The sequence below is a fragment of the Ischnura elegans genome, chromosome 5 (genome assembly GCF_921293095.1).
Source record: "Ischnura elegans chromosome 5, ioIscEleg1.1, whole genome shotgun sequence".
NCBI classification, from domain to species: Eukaryota; Metazoa; Arthropoda; class Insecta; order Odonata; family Coenagrionidae; genus Ischnura; species Ischnura elegans.
The window spans coordinates 47,764,883-47,789,157 of record NC_060250.1 but is presented as its reverse complement, the minus strand read 5'-3'; the positions used below and the strand labels follow the sequence as shown (position 1 = coordinate 47,789,157).

Sequence of the window (24,275 nt, the reverse complement as noted above, 5' to 3'; positions counted from 1 at the left end):
AGTACACGTGCCCTCGTAACAAGTGTTTCAGATAACATCCATTTGGCTACTAATAAAATATGAAGGTTAATTTTTCAAATTTAATGTATTTAAAAGATATTGAGCAGCAATGAATGTCTTGGTGATCCAGAATACTTAGTTTAAAAGAATACTAGCAATGTTTTCCATATTGCCACTTAAATACTAGTAAACCAAACTCTTAGCTAGGAAATTATCTATAAATAACTTTTTTGTTGCAGGTTGCCTTCTGCCCATAATCACAACTCTATAGGAATACGCATCATCTAAACAAAAATTGGACATACAACAGACAGTCAGAAGTTCCACGGCTAAATAAATTCAATTCATCGATTCACTATGATGTATTATTACTAATACATACTCAATCTTGATCGAAAAAATGAACGCCAATTTCTTGGCCAAAATTTCCGAACTTTTGAGGGAAAAAATTACGTCAGAATATTTTGACCAATTGACCATGACATGCACAATTTTTTGAAAGTACTAGAATAAGAAGTGCCCTATCTCAAATGTACTCGCCAAAAATTTTGTGGATAAATAATGTTTTCTAGCTGAGTTATGAGTCATTAAAAATTAATTTTCATCGAATGCTTGAAAACACGACGTCATCCGAGCGTGCGCGCAGGACGTCAAGGCACGGTATCCACTGACAACAAATTGAGAAAGTGCATAGAAAATCTGTCAATGCAGGGGCTCAAATGCAAATTTGGCAAAAATAATAGTTGTTTTCACGGCAAACTGCAGATTGTGAAACTGTTGGGTTGCCAAGGTGTTATTGAAATAAATAAAGGGGATTGTTTGGGGAGATTTGGAAGTCGATTGCAGATAGTGATCTACGTTACACACCTACCTCATTAGTACTACTAATGCAGTTAGTGTATAGCAGCATCGATAAATCATGTATAGTGCCCCTTCGCTCAAGTACCTCTATTTCTTTGCTGTAAAGGTTTTTGCTTGTGTCCCAAAGGACAAAATAAGAGAAGAAAGTGGTTGATGACCTAAAGAATGGAGTTAAATACTTCATCTATATCGTTAAAGGGACATTCTCAAAGTAAGTACATTCTTGAATCAGAGTTACCAAAGGGTTATATCGAGTTGCCAGTTTTTTCCGGATAGCCACCAAATTTAGGATGTATCACTTATTTCACTTTGTAAACGACCATAGAAGTGTCCCTATGCCCATTATAGAATTAAAAATAAAGGAAGGTGGCTAAATACTGATTACTCTTAAACCATGGGGAAAAATAAGGAATATAAGAGAAATATCAGGCTTTTGGCAAGGTAAACTGAATATTTATTACTGTGATGCCCATAGCGTTCCCCGCAAGTCAATGCAAAACCTTCAATTTCGACTCATTTTTGCTGTGGGTCTAGGTTTAAAAACAGAAACGAGTAAATACAGCATAAATAGTACTTGAAACTTATTTATGTATCTATCAAATACTTTTATATTTCCTTTTAACAATCATTTGGATCTCAACTCCAGCTGTTTGGGGAAACTATCCAAGTCCCACATGGTAGGTTACTAAGTAAATACATTAGATAGATTTTCAGCTAGCAATAGATATATTAAATCTTACTGGGCAATAAATAAATATTTAAAAATGTTCTTAATACAATTTTTGACAATCACATAATTATTTACCAGCTAGCATTTACTCCACACATCGCTGTAGAGATGAAGCAATCACTGTTTTTCAAGAAATCAGCCGTCATAAAGGAGTCGACCAAACGTAAACTGTTGTATTGTGCCTTCTAAATCCCTCTTAAGCCAATTCGTCCTTAGAAAAACTACGAGGCATGTTTATTAAGTAAATACCGTTTTGAAATTAAAAAAAGACATCAATCTGAAATCAGATGATTAACACAGCCAATTGTAAACATCTTGCTCTCTAATTAAATTTAAAAAGGAAAACAACCATTTATTGAGGTGAATCGTGGGGCAGGGTCACCAAGAAAAAGTAAGACCATAAACTGAGTAGAATACAAAGTACTACAACATTTAAAAACAATACAATTGTAGAAGCTAACGCGAAGGAGTGTTTTACATTTAAAGATATTCCTCTTTTTACATATATTTCACTTTGCGGTTAACGAATATTATAATTATCGTCTAAATTAGGAGCAAACAAGACTACACAATGGATGAAGAGAGAAAACTATCGATGGGATCCAGCTCAGGGAGTTTCTTGGCTTAATGGAGAGGAGAGAGGTCAAATTTGGGCAAAATGCAGTCAATAAGAGCCTATTGTAGGCATATTTGCTACATTCCTTGAGATTTTTTTAAGTATAGCTAAGTTATATCACAGATTTAACTATTATTGCCTGAAATTTGTAAAGATATCAACATCAACCACTTTTTAAATAACTTTTTCGGGGCCCATATGAAGAATACACAACTACCATGTACAATAAATCGGGAAGAAAAGTTGTAAAAAGTAGAACAATCATTAATTACCCATGCTATTACTTGATGATCTACTTCATCAAGTTCATGTTCATTGTAACCAATTTATTTTATACTACAATAACTATTTTTGTGTTTTGAATTTTACACCCGTATGAACTGCTGTAATCATTCGTGTGAGGCAAGGTTTGTATTTGCACTACATCGACTTAATTATGCACAATTTGGGTGAGATTTAAGGTTATACAATAATTTAATACTACCGCAAGGTAGCCAGGAGAATAATAAAAATGATTTTAGCAAATATTTTAAATAATACTTTTGTTACATAAGGGTAATTTTGGTTGGGATCTTAAGTGATGAATATAAGCCAAAATTGTTTTAGTTTTTAGTTTTCATTCTACTTACTATTACAATAAAAATAATTAGTGTAACAATTCGGTGTTTTCCACAAATTTCTATTTTTCTGATTCTGTTACTAGAATATATAGCATTTAATGCAAGTTCACTTGTCAAATTGTTTGAAAAGGTTACAAATTCTCAGCTCATTCTGTGACAGCAAGCAAATGACCAGTGAAACTATTTCCTTAATGTAGGCAGCAATAAACAACCAAGCATTAATTTCTGCTTCTAATAGTAAAATCAAGGTCAGAAAATTACTTCTGAACGCTACTGCACAGTTTGCTTGAACCTCCATTAGATATCTAAAACTCAGAGATGGTGCTTCATGCCAGAATACTGAAATAAGCCCTTTTCACCGACTGATTAAGGAATTTCAAAGAAAAGAAGTGAACTCCAGTTTTGCATAGCACAATGAGATTTTTGGATGAGAGAGGAAAATGCCATAAAATGTACAGAAGACAAAATTCCACAATCTATTCCTCGCTGAAAAAATAATTTCCTGAATGAAAAAAGATAAAGTAAAAAAAATAATCTATCCCAGTGAATTAACCTCATGATTTCATTACCACTAAAAATTTAAGCTAACCATATCACTACCTGAGCATCAACACTATCAGCAGGAACTAATAAATTGCATTCATTCTCATTAGCTACACACACAAATATTTGTTCAGACGTTTTTGACAAAAGGAAACATAGATTCACACTATCACTTCCAACAGAACTTCTTCAGAAATTATTGATGCATTATTACTCCAATACATATATAATCTCTATATTAATATTAGGGTGATGACAAGGAGAGAAAAAGTGAAGAATAATTTTATATAGTAAATAATTATACAGTGCTGTATTCATATTGTATCTGCGATTAATCTAAATGTCTTTTAAATTTATTTTTGAACATCAATAAGTGTGTTAAATTTTGTAACTAATTGTTAATTTCAATCTGCATTGATTTCAGACAGCTCACAAACACATTTATTATTAAAATGCGTTTAAATAGAACTTGGGACACATTCAGAAGAGAACTTATGATGAACCAAGAATATATTTTGATTCAACAATAATATCAAATGAAAGAGCCATTGAATTTCCAGAGAAGGCAACCCAGAGGTACCTTAATGTTCTATATAGTACCTTTTCGTGTTTTCTCCCATATTTTAAAAACAACTGGCAGACAGTTAATTGCCCTTATGGCAGGAAAAATGTATGGTCCTCATAGGTTCACAAGTCATCCACGACATCACAAAATGACCGAAATGAATGAAAAATATGCAAATAGCCACCAACATCTCCGCAAATTTAAGCAGCAAAAAGAGATTAACCTTCTTCATAAAATGGTGAACTATGTATAGGTATGTCAAGTTTGGGAAATTTATCAGATGTAGCTTTATAAAGACCTTTGCACTTCAAAGCCTCAATCAAGGAATTTGACATCAAACGAACTACATTCTTTTTCTGGGTCACGTGAAAAAATGTGAATTTCATCTATTACCACATTCAATATCTATCTTAATATTGAACTTATTTTTTAGTTCTTTTATCCCCGTAGGTTTCCATAACTAAAATGATCACTCAAGAGAACCATATACTGAAATTTAAAATGTTGAAAAATACCCAATTTGCCACACATGGAAGTCTTAAGAAATGCATCGACACGTGACTAGTGTGCGAGAGGCATGGCATGTGCCCAATCGGACATAATCAATAAATGGCCTTCAGAAACCCCACATCTCCACGAGCAGCACTCAACATCATTCACTTGAGAGAGCACATAGTCCAAACTGACTTCATATTGACCTGATCAATGATAATTAATCTTGATTAATATTCATTGCTAAATAGCAATTAAAATTTTAAAAACTCTAGGACACCATTCAATTTCACAAAAAAACTCCAGCTAAAGCGATTATCAAAGAGTATCCATTAAATACCTTGATGCATTTATGCAAGCCATATCGATTGTTAATTTAAAATGAAAATTATAGCTTATAAGTATGTAGATATACCAGTTTGCTGAGATTTACCAGATTAAAATTCTGCACATTACATGTAAAACTGACTGAAAAGGTTAAGTAACACGGTACACCGTTACATTTCCTTTAACACATGACACTTAAATGCATAAAAGCAAGGGAAATGAGACAATGAAACAATTTTTAAACAAAGTCAATCAAAAACTGTCCCAAAAAGATCGACTTACGTAAGGGGACAAGAGAGATCACATTGCAAACCCATCCACCACCTCACTGAAGGCAAACGTCCACACAATTAGTCCAGTCAATGAATGTCGAAAATGGCCATATATATAGGAGAGAAATGGTGCAGTAGCAAATTATTGCAGTGGTATAGCCTACCTCAAGCCCAGAAGATGGTTCAACCTACAAAGTAGATGTTGACGTCACCTGGAATCTTTTCTTCGTGTTTTTGAAACTTACATGAGTCTAGGATGGTCAACATTTTTATTCTGTTGTCTTGTCTGACATTCCACGTCTTGAAGCGGCTGTAAAAATTGTACTATGCACCTGCCCTCAAAATTTTATGTGAAATGAATTTAATTTTGAAATTCCAGGTTGGAGGAAAAATTATTGAATAAATGCATGCTTAATTCCAGAGACTAAAAATTCACGCACAAATACCAATTTTCCTGGTTGCTGGACACCCTGCCACTAAAACCTCTGACCTCAACGGGGGTGCGCAGGGATCATGAAATATGTCTTTTTTTCATTTCTCACAAATAACTTGAAAACTGAGGCCCTGGGCAAAACAATACTAAGACTGAAAATTAAAACTTCATAAATTTGTGACAAAAACTGTCCTAATATTATTTTTCTCTTCGAATTCTAATCCACAAGTTACAGGCCACTCTTTTATCTTACCTCGAATGAATATTCAATTCCATTTAGTGAAGAGTTCTCGGGATCGCCACCGGGTCAGGAACTCCATATCTGCAAACGTTTCGATGGCTGAGTCGGACATCGAAACGTTGGGAGATATGGAGTTCCTGACCCGGTGGCGATCCCGAGAACTCTTCACTAAGTCCATTCGCCGGGAAAGCACAAAATCTTTCTTCATTCAATTCCATATCCTCTTTACTTTCTAATCTACAAATCCTTAGGTAAAAAGGACCTTAATTTTTTAATATCTTTTAGCTTTAGTTTAAATTTGTGCTCTATTAATGTTTTACTGAAGGCCAAAGTTTTCAAGTTTTTTATGAAAAACATAATAAAGTGACATCATGGAGGGACATTCTCAATCCCAAAGAATCAGGGGTTACAGTGAGCCATTCATGAGGCTTGGTCGTACCACTCGACAAAAAATTTTGACTACACCATTTTTTTCCCCTAAAAAACATTCATTAACTGGATTAACTTGTGACTTGAAATGTGTAAATATGCAGCCTTTCAATGTAGTCATTCAATACATTCACCACAAAGAGGGTTAGTTTGCTTCCATTAATATATAAAAAGCATCTATAAATAGTGAGGAGATGCCATTGTTTATGATGGATATTGCACGCTCATTTCAAGCAATCATTCAAGCAGAATTAGTACATGCTTTAAGTTCAATGTAATGCATGCGCACAATAATGTAATTCAGAGAAAATTGATCAATTCTTAATTGCTCAATTCTATATACAGCCGACTCCTGATTATCCAGCTGTGGTTCACCTGCGTTTCGGATAATCCGTGCATGAGTCAACACTCCTTCAATGTGTTACGCGATCTTTATAAAAATTAAATCGTACTCAAAAGCACCAGGATATTTGCATTTCAATGCAAGGCCACACCGATCTAATTTCCATTAGGATCCCCACCGTAACATTGAATTATTTTATTTACTTGCCGACAAGGAATGTTTCAAGATTACTTGGATGTCTGCTCCAGCATTTCAGACGACAATTAATGGAAGGGAAAAAACTCTTGATTAAATTTAGAAGATTCATCAACGGTTATGTAATCGTAAGTTAAGAAAAATGTTACCTACGATCTTTAATTATATTTTTCATACTGCAAATTCACAATTATTCCCATGGCCTTGCATGTGGTTGAATATGGCCACAGAGGACCGGAGATTTTGTCCCACCCAGTCATGTTTACACCGTGACTAGTCAAGTTCAAACTGGACAGGAAGGGAATAGCAGAAGTGAAGGCAGCGGGAAGTGGTAGTAGAGATAGCATGAGTCATAGCCAGGCATTTGCCTGCATTGACAGTTTGCCATTAAGTCCTGATTTCCTATAACTGCTGTTATGATACGGCATGATTGCCCGCCAGTTGCCTTCACTGGAGCTTCGTGTTCCCGTTTTCCAAGCAGTGCAAGATTGCTATCAGTGATCATGGATCATCATCCTGCAGCAGTTGCAGTTGCAACATGTACGAGAAGTGACTACAGTGGAACCTCGATCTATCATTTTTCAGGGGGATGGACTAAAAAAACAATGGATGCGGGAAAACGATCAATGCGGGAATGTTTGGCTAGGTTGCTTATGTCCCAGGAAATGCTATATTTTGGCGCGTAATTATGATATTCGTTAAAGGATTCAAACAAGATTTTAGCCAATTACAGGAATACTAGTACTTCATCGAGACACTTAGGTCATATTGTTGATTCGAATAATATCTGTTTCAAATATCCTAAAGGAACTCGCCACCTTGCTAAAAAATGTTTGCTCTCCACTCGGCATTTACCCTGCTATTATGGATTTCTAGATGTAAAAATCCATGAAACACCATTTCCAGTATATGTATTCACGAGAGCAATGTGCATGTTATGCCTAAAACAACCACTTTCGCCGGCTCAGCGATTGGTTGTGAGACGGATCATATAGCCAATTATTTGTAATGTTCCTGTCTAATAAATATATTTTTCATGTAATTTAGGCAATGTGTGAAGCGTGAACAATGCTGCGTTAATCATCAGCGGCATGCCCGCCTGAGCCTCGGCTTCATCCCACTTCTTGTTTTCACCAGGTAGCTCGCTCTAGCCCCACCCCTACCGTCATGTGCTAGCAGACGGCCCGAGGCGTTCTTCAATATTCACGCGCTTCTATCCCGCATGCTTTTCTCTATATTCAATTATTTTCAGTCCATATTTTTAAGTACTCACTTGTTTCTTCGGAGGGGCAATGGCCCGAAGACGGATAAAAATAAAACTAATACAAATGAAACCTCACTTTGTTAAACCCAACGGAATACACTCGCTAGTTTGAAGTCAACCCACCCTGGAAAGTACGGAACTACTCATGCGAGGTGAAGTTTGGAACTGATGCTATCGCGTACATCTCATGCAGAACATACTGCAGAGGGTGAAGTATAAACATATGACTGCGCCATGAAATTTTTTGTCCTAAAGAGAAGGCAACTTACACATTCTTTTCTAATTAGCGTAGCGCCAGATGAGTAGCCGAATTCGTATTGCTAGTAGGAAGAAACAAAATATCCTGAGAAGATATCCCTTCCTCAGTAACTCTTAAAAGTGAGACTTAAGAGTATAACTTGTATTGATAACTGATAATGACCTTATATCCTGTTTTCGGTAAAATGCCACATTAACTGCCGAGAAGCTCAGCTATGAGGATATCGAGTTTTGCCAGAAATCACCATTGTATTTTCCAAATATTTCCTTGTTTGAAATGCTTAAATAACATCAGAAATACATCATGCTTGGTATCATTCTTTTTTGAATTACGTGCACCTTACTAATATTTCAATCTAATACAAGTAGAAAACCAATTGCCGAAAGTCATTGTTGGACACCTTTTGGGCAAATCGGTGTTTCATTCAGCAGTTGACCTCCAGAAACTGGGAACTTTGAAGAAGGTAGGCTGAAAAAGGTCAGTGGGTGAGAAAAGGGGCGGGGGGGCGCCAAACACATTTCTCTTTTTCTCATGTAACTTGATATTTTTTTCAAAGCTAAGGTGCTAAGGTCTTCGCAATACAATCCCTGCGCGAGCTGGGACCTTTCTCTTTATTTCGGGGAAAAGGAAAGCTTCAGAGGGGGGAGGCGAGTGCTGAATGGAGGGGAATAGCAAATCTTGGGAAATGCACTAATGTAACTATCCCACAGTACTCAGCTTCTCCCTATAATAGTTCAATCTCCTGGTGGTGTCTGTCGCTATTAGCCACAAATAACACGTTGTAAACACTTCGTCTCACTTTCGTCAAACGATGGATGCGGGAAAATTATACAATGGGACCACTATTTTTAAACGATCAATGCGGGAAAACAATACATCGGGGTACGATGGATGCGGGAAAAATTACATTGCCTTTATGGAACTTTATTTGGGACCAGGAACGGCGAACGATGAATGCGGGAACGATAGATCGGGGTTCCACTGTACACAGTGCCTGAGTGTAGTTTCCAACATCGCACTGCGGTTTTGAATCAGTCATGCAAACTACTTTTCTGAATCTGTGATCATGCAGCCACTGATATATGTGGTTTACGAAAACCAGATATTACAAGGAGCAGTAGGAATAAGAGTACAATCACGTAACCACCACTAAAAGATCGGGGTTATGAAAAGAAAACTCTTTATGATTCCAGAAAACAATCTATTATAACAGACAATGTGCTATTTAATAATAATATATTGTTAGATTTAGGTAAATAATGAAAATTACTTTAAAATAAAGAGAAACTTTGTATTATTCACGTTTTTCGATTACTCGTGTTTTCAATTATTCTTGCCACTTCTCCCCATCATTAACCCGGATAATCAAGAGTTTGCTGTAGTATTAATTTAACGAATTTCATTCACATGATAAACCAAATGACCTTGCACATGATCATACTTGGTGCTAAAAGGCCCTCATATAAATTTACCTCTGAATTCGATCATTTTAAATAAGTGTTGAATTTGGCAAAACTAAACAAATGTTCAATAAATTATGGCTTACCAAGCTACTTTTAGTTGAGAATTTGTTCTCCACCAAATGGGAACCAAAGTGATTGTATCCTTTTCAAAGGATACTGAAACAGGGAATTTGCAAACATGTACATCATCACTAGATGAATCCTCATTGAAGTCTTTTTCAATTACTTACACTTACACACACTATATCTAATAATTATTTCAGAAGGGTAAAATGAGTTGCTCACTTTTTCTCTTGAAGCAAATACTGGTACTATATTATAGCATTTATAGGTGGCAACCGACAGCTTATGCCAATAAGGAAGGTGGGAAGCCAACACTAGCCAACATTCTAGCCACCACACAACCCAATCGCCCACTATATTATGTCAATAGCAAGCCCTATGAAAGCCCTGTGAGCCTGCCAACATTACGCAGCAATGAGTCAATGACCAGCCGTAAGTTCCTTTTAATGCTAAAACAGTGCAAGTTGAACTTTAAATTTTAATGATTTCATGCATCAAATAGAGGTGGACACAAATTTATATTAATGATGACAAAATCTACCATATTTAATTTTTCATTTGATGTAAAACCCTCGCTCAAGCAAATGGTCTATTATCAATTTTGCTAAACAGAAAAGGGGAGCAAATAAAGCTACTTTTATGTGCATAGCCCTATGAAAGCTAGTGCCATAAATAAATCTGTTTTGCCAACATTCACAAAGAAGGCCACATATCCAACACACTTCCTTATAATGTAACCACATGCTTGCAATGTAAGCATACTTGTATTTAATGAAAAATCTTGTCAAGTGCTTAATTGAAATCCAAAAAATAAGGCATCCTCTTCCATTTTCAATTCACATGACTATAGATTTACATTATAATCAATAGATGGGAAAACAATAACAGACTGAGGAAATACAAATGTAACAAGCCATTAGTTTTGCTCGCAATCAGGGCCATAAGAGAAAAAAATTTAGAGGGAGGGAGAAGTCTTTGTTAGGGCTTATTAGGAGGAGGTGCAATATTTGGCACACTAAATCACATAATTATTTCAAGAGAGGAGCTTGAAGCTCCTGACTCCCAGCTCATAATAGCCTAGCTCAAAACTGAATTAATAACATGGATTGTTGCAGGCTGTCATTGTCTCATGTTCCCTTTATCAGGAGAAGAAGAATTCAAATATGATCATCAGTCTGGTTCACCAAGAGTTTGCTGCCAAGAGTGGTGTTTCGACCGCATTTTCAGAGGTGCCACACTCACCTGTTCTTCATGAGGCGTAGCTCTCGCTTCCGGGCTGCCTCTTCAGCCAGCTGCTGCGACGACTGCATCGTGGCGCCAGCATTTGTCGTGACCACTGCCCCGATGGCACCCGCAAGGACGCCGCCGCCCAGGGAGGAGCCGGCCACCAGAGGAGAGGACGAGCAGGACGAGGATGAGGGGGAGAGGGAGGGGGAGGGCGGGGGGGAGGAGGAGGAGGTCGTCGTGACGGTGTACCCCAGAGGCTCCAGTTCGACACCTCCCCCCACCACTCCACCGCCTCCTCCACCCACACTTACTGCGGACGGGCGGAGACAACAAAGTCCTCTCTTCACCATTCATTCCCCCCTCCCACACAAAACGAGTCTCCCCTTCCGAACGGAGGGATGGACTCGTCTACGAGCTTATGCCATCTACGCACAGGGCATAGTGTCTCTCATATATCTTATCAAAAACCATTAGAAACTGAATAGGGGCGGACCGACCCCATAAATTTGAAGCTGAGAAATGCATTTTGAAGCAAACTTCAACAAGGGCATAAAAACACTTTAAAAAAAGGCACTATATGCCATCTCAGGGACAAATGTAAGGAAGTGAGAAGGGGCCTGAGTTTCCCTAATTTATGTACCACCATGGCATTAAAGCCGTCTACTGCCAAAGGCTTCAACATATAGCAGTACTTAGCTTTTTTGTAATTTTAAATTAAGTTGAAATATAAAACACCATGGGTCTTCTAGTTAAGCTTAGACAAACCTTAAATTGAGAGACGATATATAATGAGTAGTCACAACTGTGCCATCTTTAAAGGATAATAAAATTTTTACAAAGAACACCCAAAACTCCCTACCATTAACCCAACACACACATGGACCTCTGAATATGCAATTTATTTTTGAAAGGATGCACTTCAGGAAAGTCTGAAAAACCCATCTTTTTAGGTAATGCAAATAAGAAAAAGTATACCCAGGTTGCCAGAGATTGGTAAAAGCACATACATTGATTACTAGATGGCATTACTGTCTGGTAGCTCGTAGGTCGTCAATCCCTTCCTTCTCTATCATTTTCACATAAAGAAGCTCTCTAAAATGAGAGAGCAGATAATACCGCCACTGTCAACTCATTTGATCATAATTGTCATAAAATATTACTCAAGGTGGAGGAGTGCAGTACATAGAAGCAGAAATGAGAGGGTGAAGAGCCTCATTGACATTGCATCAAAATACTCTTTAAGCCATGAGTGTTGTTGGCCAAGTGTTCATCCAAATGAAAGACGGCCCCATTGGAATAGCCTACCTACACGGTAAAAATAACTTAAGGTTGTTGCCACCATCAAATTTAAAAGTCGTAGAACTAATCGTAAGTCCACTGAACGAGTATCCACACAATAAAAGATTGCCTGCCAACGAGCTCAGTATCATTTTCAATCCTTGGGACTATTTTTGGTATGCTATTAGCCACCACATCAGATCAGCGATGATAGCTCATGGAAGTTACGCAAAGGAATTTTCAGTGCTGCGACAAGGTAGTTGATCCAGTTCAACAAAAAATTCAATGATAATTCTGGACTTTGAACAGTGAATTACGAATTTGCACTGATGGGGAGGAATGCAACAGAATTACCAGGAACTTTTCTCATGCACTCTGATTTGATCCAACCTGGAATTGGAGTTACATCCTCCCATACTTTCACACAGTTGCCGCTCACCAGCCCACTAGTATAATGGCATGATTGCGAACCAATTGACTTCAAAGGAGCTACGTGGTGTGGTTAGTGAAAATTTAGTCCTCTTTAGCCAAACCCTGTCATGAATCCAGCAAAATGAGTCAAAAACACCCCCTCTGTGTTTGCTTCAACAGGACAACACATGCAAATACCTATTTATCTGAATCATTGATGCAGTGTCAAGCATGAGGCTCTGCCTCTCTTATCCACTTCTATGAGGAGGGAACTTGGCCAGCTCCAATGGCAGCCAAGGGGATAACTGAATAATGTGAAAAGAGGACTACCCACAGAGAATACACCACTATAAAAATGCCTCTGGATATGTACAGTTATAAAATTTAAGTATTTATAATTCCCAAACCAATACATACTACTAGGCATATTCAATAACAATAGACCCCGCCACACTCTTATTGAGGTGGCTTTTGGGGTGGTATGTATATTTAGATGAAAAATTTAAATCTATAAAAAGAGTACCGACAATATGCAATGAATGCTCTCATTCTCATATAAAAAAACTATAAACATAAAAACCTTTCTTGTGACTAATAATCACTGCTGTCACTGACAGTGAGACAAATATCCCTGATGATAAGCACACAGCATGATAGGCAATGATCAAGAAATAAAAGCTGCAAGAGCCATAATTTATTTTGCAACATGTTAATACAGTTAACTGTTTTGCACAAGTATTACGCACTCACTCACTCAGAGTATCAAGAGGAAGGCTTGATTGGATGGGTGAGGGTAGATCATAACCATCATCCATACCCACCCCCCACTACAGATCAACTCATACACACATTAAGGGTAAGGGGTCAATTTCTTTCCTTAGGCCACCTCGCTCTTTAAGGATTCTTGTTTGGGGTAATCAGAAGACTTCACTGGGGATTTCACCCGGGGACCCTAAGGTTATATGCCAAGCGCTCAACCCACTAGGCTTCCTAACTCGCCATGGATAGACAGAGAAGCTCAACATGTCCACTCATCATTAAGTCCAATGAATAAAATATTATAAACCATATCAAGTCTCTTTGACTCATCATTTACGTGCAACCATTCTAGTTCTTTCTCAAGCCTCTGAGTGCTGCCACTCCAAAAGACAGCCAAAAATTAGACTTCAGCAAAAATAACATATCCTAAGCCATTTGTCAGTCTGCAGTCAAGTGGAAAACCTTGTAACTAAGACTGGTGTAATTATACTTCACTGTCTTATACTGAAGATGAAAAGAGAGACCCAGAAAATAGGGGGAAAAGTAAGTAGCATAATTTAAAGTTGGAATTTTATGAGAATACGCAAAGACAAGGCCAATAGAGCTACATAAGGATAATATTCCCTACATAACATTTTTGCTAAGACAGCTAGATCTCACATCTTTGACTGAGTACTGAAAATATTCAAAGGAGGCCAGAGAAACTAGGGGGTAGAGTAGACGTGAAAGGGCTTTGTAGTCCATATTTGTTGAGATTTCTCAGGGGCCCATGAACGTTATGCAACAGATTAGTGAAGCTTCTATCACAGAGTCAAATTTTTCTGCTGGTTTGGATTAATAAAACAAGTATAATATTTTATCTAATTTTCTGTACCAAACAACTGTTTCAATCAAACACTATGTAAATTTATTAACAACTACACACTTCAAGTTCAACAATCTGAGTATTAAAAAATTGGAAGAAACAATAATGTTTCAGGATACTACAGTAGATTCCGTTTAATGGGTCCACCGGTTACTTGGGGCAGCCGCGTAATTGGGGCAGATCTTGAAGAACAGAACCCAATAGAAGAATATCCCAGACAATTCTCCGCTTAATTGGGACAACATGCCGCTTTATTGGGCCATGAGTCAGCGAAATAGACTCTATACTCACTATGAAATTAAAATTTTTTGTTATCAGAATACTATTTTTTACATTTTCCTCCTTTTATTTACTCTTATTTTTCACAATTGTTCCTATTCTTGCCCTATTTTGAAAGCTCTTGTTGTTGTACTATCCGCAAGAGGATAGGACTTTTCTTTAATAGGACTTACAATTAGTAAAAGACATTCATTCGGTGTCGCCCGAGGCTGTGAAAAATATTTTTAACTATTTTGTTATAATTCTTAAAAATCATAATAAATTAACTTAACTCGCAGATTTAATAATTAAATTAATAGTTTAATAAACTTATGTTGCATTATAAACATTCTTTAGTCTAATTTCTGTCTTTTCAACGTTTGTTTATGCCCATTTACAGGATAGTTCGCCTAATTGGGGCAAAGTGCACAAGTCCCGATACGTCCCAATTAACCGGAATCTACTGTATATAGGGAGGGAAGGTCTAGTTGGGAGTGAGAATGGAGAGGGATGCCCACTGTCCCTCTCAACAAAGATTCAAGGGCCATGAAGACAAGGGAGACAAGAAGGAGGAGAGACAGTATGTGCAAGCAAGGCATCTCAGCAACTTCATTAGGGTTTAGAGATAGGAAGTAAACAAGGGCTTCGAATGTTAGTATTTGAGTGGTCAAGAAATCATTTTTCATCCACTGGGGATTGAAATGCTTCTTCCTGTATCTAAAGAGAGGAATTGGAAATGGCAGATCTAGGTTAGCACAAAGAGGATTGGGGAGAAAAAGCACAAACATATCACATAGAAGTAATTTCCTCATCTTCAAGAGGTGCAATAAGGCCTGAAGCATATGTAATGGTTATCCAGTAGGGATGGACAGATCCGGTTTTTTTTTCGGATCCATATCCAGTTCGGATCCTTGATTTCAGGTTTCAGATCTTTCATTATTTTTGGATCCAAATGCTTTTTTTAATTGCCTGCTATAAAATGCAGTCATTATTCAAATTTCTTCATGGTAAATACAATAAAAGGAATGCGATTTTGATTGTCATTAACATTTCAATATTTTCCAACTTTCCTCACAAACGTTTCCCTCGAATTTTGTCACTTTCTCTTCGCATACTGACTTGTGTTTCAGTGGCAGATGCTTCAGCAGAGTTGAGGTGGATTTAGCATTTCCTCGCAATAGTCTCACGTCACATTGCATACATTGAGTTCACACTATCCAAATAAAAATGTTTTAACACTTGGGAAGACATTTTCAGAAGTACAGTTAAGCATTAAATTAAAATGAAACTGCACAACCTGCAAAACAATTAAGAGCAATATAGATGTCAACTGCCGGAAACCTTATCAGAACGAGACAACAGCTCAATGAGGGATTGGGCAGCAGAAGCAGGGTAAGGAGACGTGGAGAGGAAGGAATGCACACCCTCTGTCTGTCAAGCAACAAGGCTATGAACAAGGGAGCTAGGAATTTGCTTTTCCAGTCTGTCTTGTTTTGTGTGAGTGTCCTCATGCAATGCTGGTTTCTTTGAAAATTGTGCTGTTTGGACAGTTTTGAGTAATGGCATAGCCTTGTTGTAACTAGAAAGCCTTGCATCAATCAATTAGAGCTTAAAAAACATAAATACTGACAGATGCGTCTAGTTTGGTCTAATTCTTTCTTGACTCTCGTGCATGTTATCCAATTGCCAAAAGCTATTGTTAGACACCTTTGGGTCCAAAAGGTGACACACATACCAGTTGCCTCCACGAACAGGGTGAATTTGAAGAACGTAGACTGAAATAGGTCAGTGAGACTGGGGAGGGGTGAGTAACGTTTCCATTGTTCTCATATAACTTTATATTTTCCTTGAAAGCTAATGATTTATGGTCTGTTCCATCTCGAAGAGGAAAATACAATATCAGAGGCGTGGGCCGAGGGCTGATGGAAGGCTGAAGGAGGGGTTAGCGGTTTTGTGAAGTCTGTTACGTAGTTATTTTCGACGTGATTTTTATCTTACACTGCTGAGCCTCCCCCTATGGTTGTTCAATCTCTCGGGAAGATTCACACTATGTGCCAGTCGTATTTTGCCTTACAATTTTCCATTTTTTGAAATTCTGTTATGGAGAGAGCTGCAAGAGCTTTTAAACAAAATGATTCATAAGTAGGACAAGCATTGCAGTGTATTGACGCATGCAAAGAGAGAATTGGAACTCTTTTTCCACATTAATGAGGCGTTGCATTCACTTAAGCTTTAATTTAAAATTTCTGATCCATATTCGAGGTCTTCCACGTCTCATAATCCGACATATCCAATGATGGGCAATGTCTGCAGGTATTTGGATCCGATTTATCCGATTCAGACCATCCCTATTATCCAGCGTCAGAGAGTTTTTCAAGCTGCTAGCCAAATATTGGGTCAAAAAGTATGGATGGTAAAAAAGCATGGATGACTGCATGATGCTTAAAGAAAGGCTAATTAAATCTGAAAGTGGCTTTGGTTTTAGATAATTCTTTCGTACACATGGTGAACCACGGTGAAGCCAGGGAAAGGTTGAAAAATACATAAATTTATTTCTCAACAACTAAACGTCAGGAAATACATGCAAGGGTATTAAAAATGTGAAGCAGGATTTTTGTCATTAACTTTTGTGCCTAAGACTTCCTGAATACGATAAATCAGTGACAAATTTAATTGGACATTCATGATTCTTCCAGCATTTGGTGCCATACTCAGAAAATGTGAAATTCAAATTATTAACTGATTGTTTCATGTTTGCAAAGTTTGTACAAATGAAAGACTAGTAGGTGGTTAGAGGCACCTCCCACCGATTTTCTTAAATTTGATCCACATGATCTCAGAAGAAGTGCTCAGTATCTTTCAACTTCTGATATGTTAATTTTAACAACTACAGCTTTATTAATGAAAAAAAATCAACAAGACGGATTTTTTCTCAAAGCTATTGCCTAAGTATGAAAATGTAAAAAATATAATTGCATTTCTGGGAGTAGTGGGCAAAATTCATAGGCATGAGCAGTTGACATTTTAAAAAATTGATAAAACTCCTGTGAGCTATCAAAATTTCCATACAAATTTTTCAGGAGTCAGAAATGATGCTTTTCTTTCACTTAGTTTGGCCTATTCTTCTGCAAATTTAAAGTTGCAGCTCTCTAGCCCATCCTGAAGCACCTGAGAATTTGAGTGAGTGAGTGAGCAATACAGCCAGTTACCTCACAAGGGACTGTGAGCAAAGAACAGACGCACACCACATAATTACACATCAGTTCGAGCAGAGATCACTTAAATAAGCTAAATGCATCCTCAACCTCTACATTTTTTCATATTCATAAAACAGCAGCAACACTTCAGAAGGTTTCACTCTTAAATGAACTCATGGATACATATTTTGTGAAGATGTGCGAATACCAGTTTTAACACGAGTCAAGTTCAAGTATACAGCTTACGAGCCTCACGTCAAGGTCAAGAGTTGATATTATACTTATTAACAAAATGAAATATGTAAGTTTAACTTCAAATGAGATTAAATATTACTTTATGATTGAGTACAATTTTTTAATGTAATAATATAAACATCACCAATGAGAGGTGTTGATCTTCAGTCAATGACGCTCTACTACAGAGGGGTAAGGGTCATAATTTTCATATATTATTTCCACTGATATCTTTCATGAAAACCTGAGTTCAAGTTACACAACAACACATTTTAACACAAGGAAGTGACTCTGACCTCATTGGAGACCGCACCGTCTAGTATTACTCTTTGCACATGATCATTCAAAACTTCTCTGATTCCATAAATGACATTATCATCGAGGCCGTAACTTGAAGAAATTGTGTCCAATATTGTGAAAAAATACTGGACTAGAAATTGGTGTGTGTCAGTTGGACCACAATCCAATATCCATTGGTTTGGCCAATGAATTAGGAATTGTCATACGGACTTAAGTGAGGACTTACTGTGATTTAATTTGAAGTTATTACCCACCATACGTTTTATCCCATTAAACAAAATCTTATAGTCTCACTGAGCACAATAATTTTCTCAACCAACATACTTATTGACACCAAGGATGAAATTCAAGACAAAACCCTTTGGCTAATCTGGGATTTGAACCTGGACATTCAAATAGCCACTTGGGAATGCTTGGTTCATGGCGCCTTAGACAACTTATATTTTTTAATTATTAATCAATTTTCTGCCAAGATGAACTGTGGTGGAGGTTTCTCACCTCCACCACAGTTCATCAGTACCTCGCCAAGTCCTCTTTCTCCGAGGTCTATTTCAGACTTGGTTTACTGATCAAGATGTTTGTGTCTCCAGCCCACATTGTGTCATGGAAGTCATGCTAAGCCACTGTTTAAGACAGAGAAACCCTACTTAGTTGCTACTCATTGACGTATTTTTTTCTTTAAAGTATTGCACATTAATTTGCATACAATCGCTCGTGAGAAGTTACGACCTACAAGGATGAAGGATGAAATTTTCCATGAAAAATCAGTATGCCTAGCGATGATTTGAAGCCTGACCTCCCACCTTCATGACCCAATGTAAGAGTTGGACACAGGTTTTCCAAATTCAACCTGACTCGCATTGTGAGTTATTCGCACACCTCAAATTTTTAGATGACAACAGACAAATTAACATTCCAAGGGACTGCCCTGACAGGCCATAAACAATTGCAGATAATTCAATTTACTCTACCAGGACACTAAGCCAAACAACTGAACTTGCCTCCATCCATGAATGCTGCTTCAAAAATCACTTCTTTCCCAATCAACTCACCAGGGACAAAGAACTGGCCATCTTGACCTTGTGCATACTGAACAATGGTACCTCCAGCTGCAGTAGCATTGGTCATGGTCAATGTATGCAAACCCTGGACGCCATCTCCCTGTCCTCCAGGACCAGTGGCTATCTGAATGGTACCAGCAGGGATCACTGTAAATGATAGAAAATTGCGGTCATCCTAAAGGAGATACCGTATAAGCTTGTGTAAGAGGCGCACACGTGTAAGAGGCGCACCCCTATTTTGAGCATCGGAGCTATAAAGAAAAAAAATTTACGGCATTTTTTTTATACTATCGCGCGGTGTTGCAGACGTACGCCGGGAATTTCGACAGTTATCGAACTTTCCTCTTTCAATATTGGAAAATTTCCTCTTTCAATTAATATTGAAAGAGGAAATTTTGATAACTGCGGCGGTAATAGCGGTATAAGAGGGAGTAGAAAGAGTTCCGATCCTCTCTTCGCATACGCCGTTGCTCTGCAATGCTTGTCCTACTCACGAACAATTTTGTTTAAATGCTCTCGCAGGAGTATTGCAATAGAATTGCAGCCGTGGAAAATTTTAAGGCAAAACACGACAGGCATTTAGCACGAACCTTCCCAAGAGCTTGGACAACAATCGGGCAATCTCAGCGCCGTAGGATAATAACCACGTCGTAGATTTAACGGAACCACCCTCGGTCCTCCATCAGCCAATGCCTCTGCCGTTTTTTTCCCTTTCCGAGACCCCACAGGAAAACATCAAGTTACAGGGGAACAATGGAAACGTGTTTCATCCCTACCCCGTTTCACCAACTGACCTTGATCGATCTCCCAGTTTCTGGAGGCCAAATGCTAGGTGAGTCATCAACTGAGCCCGAAGATATCTCGATAGCTTTCAATAATTGTATGACACGCGCGAGGTTCAAAAAAAGAAAGAGATCTAACGAGACGCATATCTGACAGAATTTAAGTTTTTTAAGATCTAATTGTTTGACACAAAGATTTACAGTGACAACAAGGCTACTTATATTCAAAATAGTCCAAACAGGACAATTTCGGAAGAAACAAGCGTAGCATAAGCGCATTCAAACAAGACGAGACGGACTGGAAACTTTATGCAACGCAAACTGCGTATATCACATTGCTGCTCCTTTGCCCCTTAGCTTTGAAGGCAACGACGTCAAATGCAAGATCGGACGTGTTCTTCCCCTGCTCCTTCGCTCATAGCTTCGTAGCTTGAAATACGGAGGGGAGGGATCGCGCTCCTTCCCCTGGACCTCTCCTTCCGCGCTCTTCACTTACAAGCATTTCTGATTTCTTCCATCCACAATTTAGTCCAACAATGAACACTCTCGTTCGAATTTTTTAAAGCGCAGGTTTTGATACCAATATAATTTTCAGTTGCAATAATCGTCATATTTTCGTCTGAAGATGATTTTTGGAAAATCAGGTCCTCAGCGTAATGGAAATTACTCGGCAAGACAGATATTGACTATTGACCAGGTATGTCATTCAAAAATACGCGTTTCTCTACGTTTGATAACCGATTACTATATGCAGTATAAATGGCGCGGGATGCCCACTCGCGGCGGTAAATTTAGCGCGCCCTCCGGAGCGAAAAAACCCCGCGCGATCTTTTCCATGTTCACCTCTGGGGTACTGACGTGACGGCGCGATGCTTACAAGAAAAGCAAACAGGAGAATTTTAAAAATACGTCACTAAGGGAGAAACTCCCCTGCCTGCCGCTTGTTTTTGACCTAGGATTACAGATAACTGACTCACACTGAAAACCAAGGCCACTCAGTTCCCCTTAGACTCGCAACCGGTGAAGGGGAGGGGGGAAGATAAGAAGTTTGTGTAAGAGGCGCACCCTCATTTTCGGCTGCAATTTTTGGGAAAAAAGGTGCGCCTCTTACACGAGCTTATACGGTACTTTAATAGAGTGGTTACAGGGAACCAGAGAGCCCTGTCCTGGAATAGGCTCTCAACGAATAAAGAGACATGATGGAACAGTTAGTGCATCAATAAATACCAAATCTAGAAAGATATAAAAACAAAACTAAAATTTCATTTCAATAAGATGTCACAAAATAGCATGGACTGGAATTTCAAAATGAAATGTTTACCAGCTATCTCCCCACCTCCGAGGTCGTTCAGTATTTTCCTGTAGGAAGGCCTCCTTGTTAATATATCTCTTCTCTTCTTGGTTGACTCATCATCGTTTGAACAGCTTTCATCGCTCCCCGTTTCCACAACCTACCAATACAATTGAATGACAAAAATGATAAATAATTAATAGAGAGGTAAACAACTATTTATGCCCATTTCCACTACGTCACCTTGAAAGAGCATTGTAGACTCACAATCCGACTTATTGTATGCAATACCAATGAGTTTGCCAACATGTACGTGAGTTGCATGAAAGGAGAACATTTGAGTGTAGACACCATTGCAAAAAAAAGCAAAATACGTCTAAGCAAAAAAATGAAAGTAAAGAGCAATACGAGAGTAGTGTAATTAATTTATCTTCCTATTTGCTCCTAACAATTTAAAAAAAAAGAAAATTAGGTCCTGTGGTGTGGGAGGGCAAACCATCACAACAAAAATGTCCGAGGCAAGCATAATAATACTAGTCAACCATGTTATCGCCGCTAAAAAGATCGCAAACTGGCGAAAAAAGCTCTCAATGAGTCCGGGAAGCACTCTTAAATAAAAGAATAACTGCATGAATAATAATATATTGTTTGTTTTACGTAAATTATGAACATTACAAGACATTTAAGAAAAAGTTTGGATTATCCGTGTTTTCCAATTATTTGTGCCGTCTCTCCCCATCATTAGCCCAGATAATCGGGAGTGTACTGCATGTCAAAAGCTGATCCTGTGCTTTTAGTTTATTTAATTTAAAAAATTCTGCAGTCATTATTGAGAATAATAAATCAATAAATTCATACTTGTAACTTTTGTTGGCCATAGGGTCCATCAGACGCATATGCTTTTTCATTTCTTTGTTGCATATACAGTAGATTCCGGTTAATTGGGACACATCGGGACTTAAACACTTTGCCCCAATTAAGCGGCTGCCCCGATTAGGCGAACTCTCTCGTATGTGGGCATAAAAAACTTTGAAATGGTAGAAAGAAGACTGAAGAATGTTTATAATGTAACATTAGTTAATTATACTATTAATTTATTTAATAAATCAGCGAGTTTAGATAATTTATTATCATTTTTAAGAATTATAACAAAATAGTTAAAAATATTTTTCACAGCCACGGGCGACGCTGAATGAATGTCTTTTACTAAGTCCTATTAAAGAAACGTCCTATCCTATTGCGGATAACACAACAGCAAGAGCTTTCAAAATAGGGCAAGAATAGGAACATTTGTGAAAAATAAGAGTAAATAAAAGGAGGATAATATTAAAAAAAAAAAATAGTATTCTGAAAACAAAAAAATTTAATTTCGTCACGAGTATAGAGTCTATGTCGCCGACTCATGGCCCAATAAAGTGGCATGCTGTCCCAATTAAGCGGAGAATACTCTGGGATATTCCTCTATTGGGTTCTCTTCTTCAAGATCTGCCCCAATTAAGCGGCTGCCCCGAGTAACCGGTGGACCCATTAAACGGAATCTACTGTATTACCCATGCATATTTTATTCTTCATGAAATAATATCAAGTTGATATATTTTCTTTTAATAACCAATTTCAATTCAAATCGTTTTTACTGCCACAGATACTATGTATTATTTCAATGACGTCACATGCATAAAACTCAAAATAGAACATTTTTTAAAAAAACAACAGCAATTTTAATGACATCATAATGTATGGTTAGAGACTTTTTGAAGTCAATAATGAAGATATTACATAGGATATTAGGAAAAGTCTTCCAAGGCAGGATCTTTCTTCTACCTTCCACCGTTTTTGTCTGGAGAAACAAATGTGATATGCTATTTCACATAACTTCCGTGAAACGAACAGGAACGATAAACATACACCAATGGAAGTATTTGAGGCATTAAATAACCGGGGTACCGCTTCCTCAGTAATTGTTTGAATTTTCAGCGGAAAATCACAAAATAATAGATTGATGATGTAAATGCACCAAGTACATAGAAAAGCGGCATTGTTGGTTGTGCATCAGACAATTGTGCAAGTTACTTGCAGTGATTTACCTCCTCAAATTATATTAGAATAAGCTATTACAATTGTAAATAATTCTACTACAAAAGATTCACTGCTTAAGAACAAAGCTAATTTTGCCTTGACATGGAAATATTGGTTTTTTGTTTCTCTCCCTTACAAGCTGACGATTGAAAGTACTCAAGGGAATGTCACTTCCAAAAGAGTTGCTTTTTGGCCATCGACAGCACCATTCCTATTACTGGTACTAAGACATTCACAGAACCGAGCAGCAAGAATCTACAGCAGCATCTTCAACAACCATTGGACCCAAAAGCTGAACACTAAGTGATATATAACTAAAATGAGCAGCTGTTTGCAGTAATAGTAAATGGTAATACTTCTACAATGAGCACACATAAAAGACATATTCTCCCACAGAATTCACAGCTTTAAGAATACTGATAACTGTGGGGCACACACCATATTTAGACTTGGTGACAAATGTTGGAGTTACTTGTCATGTGGAATACCATTAACAGCAACAAATTAAAAATACATACCTGTAACGTTTGAAGATTCCCACCAGCTGTTTGTATGACAGAATTTGGTTTGCTAACCAATATAACATTTCCTTTGGACAAATGTACTGGATGAATATTGGCGGCGGTCTGAATAACTGATTGTTGGTTGGGTTGAATGACAGATTGTACCTAAATGAAATGAACATAAATTATAATTACAGTTCCCCCAAAACACTCCTTGCGTTTCAAAGTTATTACTGAAATATTTCAGGAATTGAAAAACAAATAGAATGATTCAAGCTTCAAATGAATAATTGTATTACATAGCATGCAAAATATTG

The 24,275-nt window shown here is 37.6% G+C and overlaps 1 protein-coding gene across 7 annotated transcripts in view; it reads right to left on the bottom strand.

Moving 5' to 3' along the window:
- The window catches only part of LOC124158835 (cyclic AMP-responsive element-binding protein 1), a 34,566-nt gene that overhangs the window by 8,789 nt on the left and 1,502 nt on the right, over window positions 1-24,275 (bottom strand). For 5 of the 7 annotated variants that reach the window (XM_046534188.1, XM_046534187.1, XM_046534190.1 and 2 more), the window contains exons 3-6: window positions 23,974-24,123; window positions 21,410-21,539; window positions 19,298-19,453; window positions 10,959-11,253 (exon numbers count right to left, since the gene is read on the bottom strand). In XM_046534188.1, the coding sequence (XP_046390144.1) occupies window positions 10,959-11,253; window positions 19,298-19,453; window positions 21,410-21,539; window positions 23,974-24,123 (731 nt within the window). Of the gene's footprint in view, window positions 1-10,958; window positions 11,254-19,246; window positions 19,454-21,409; window positions 21,540-23,973; window positions 24,124-24,275 lie in introns of all 7 variants that reach the window. The other 2 variants (XM_046534191.1, XM_046534194.1) reach the window with 2 other exon arrangements.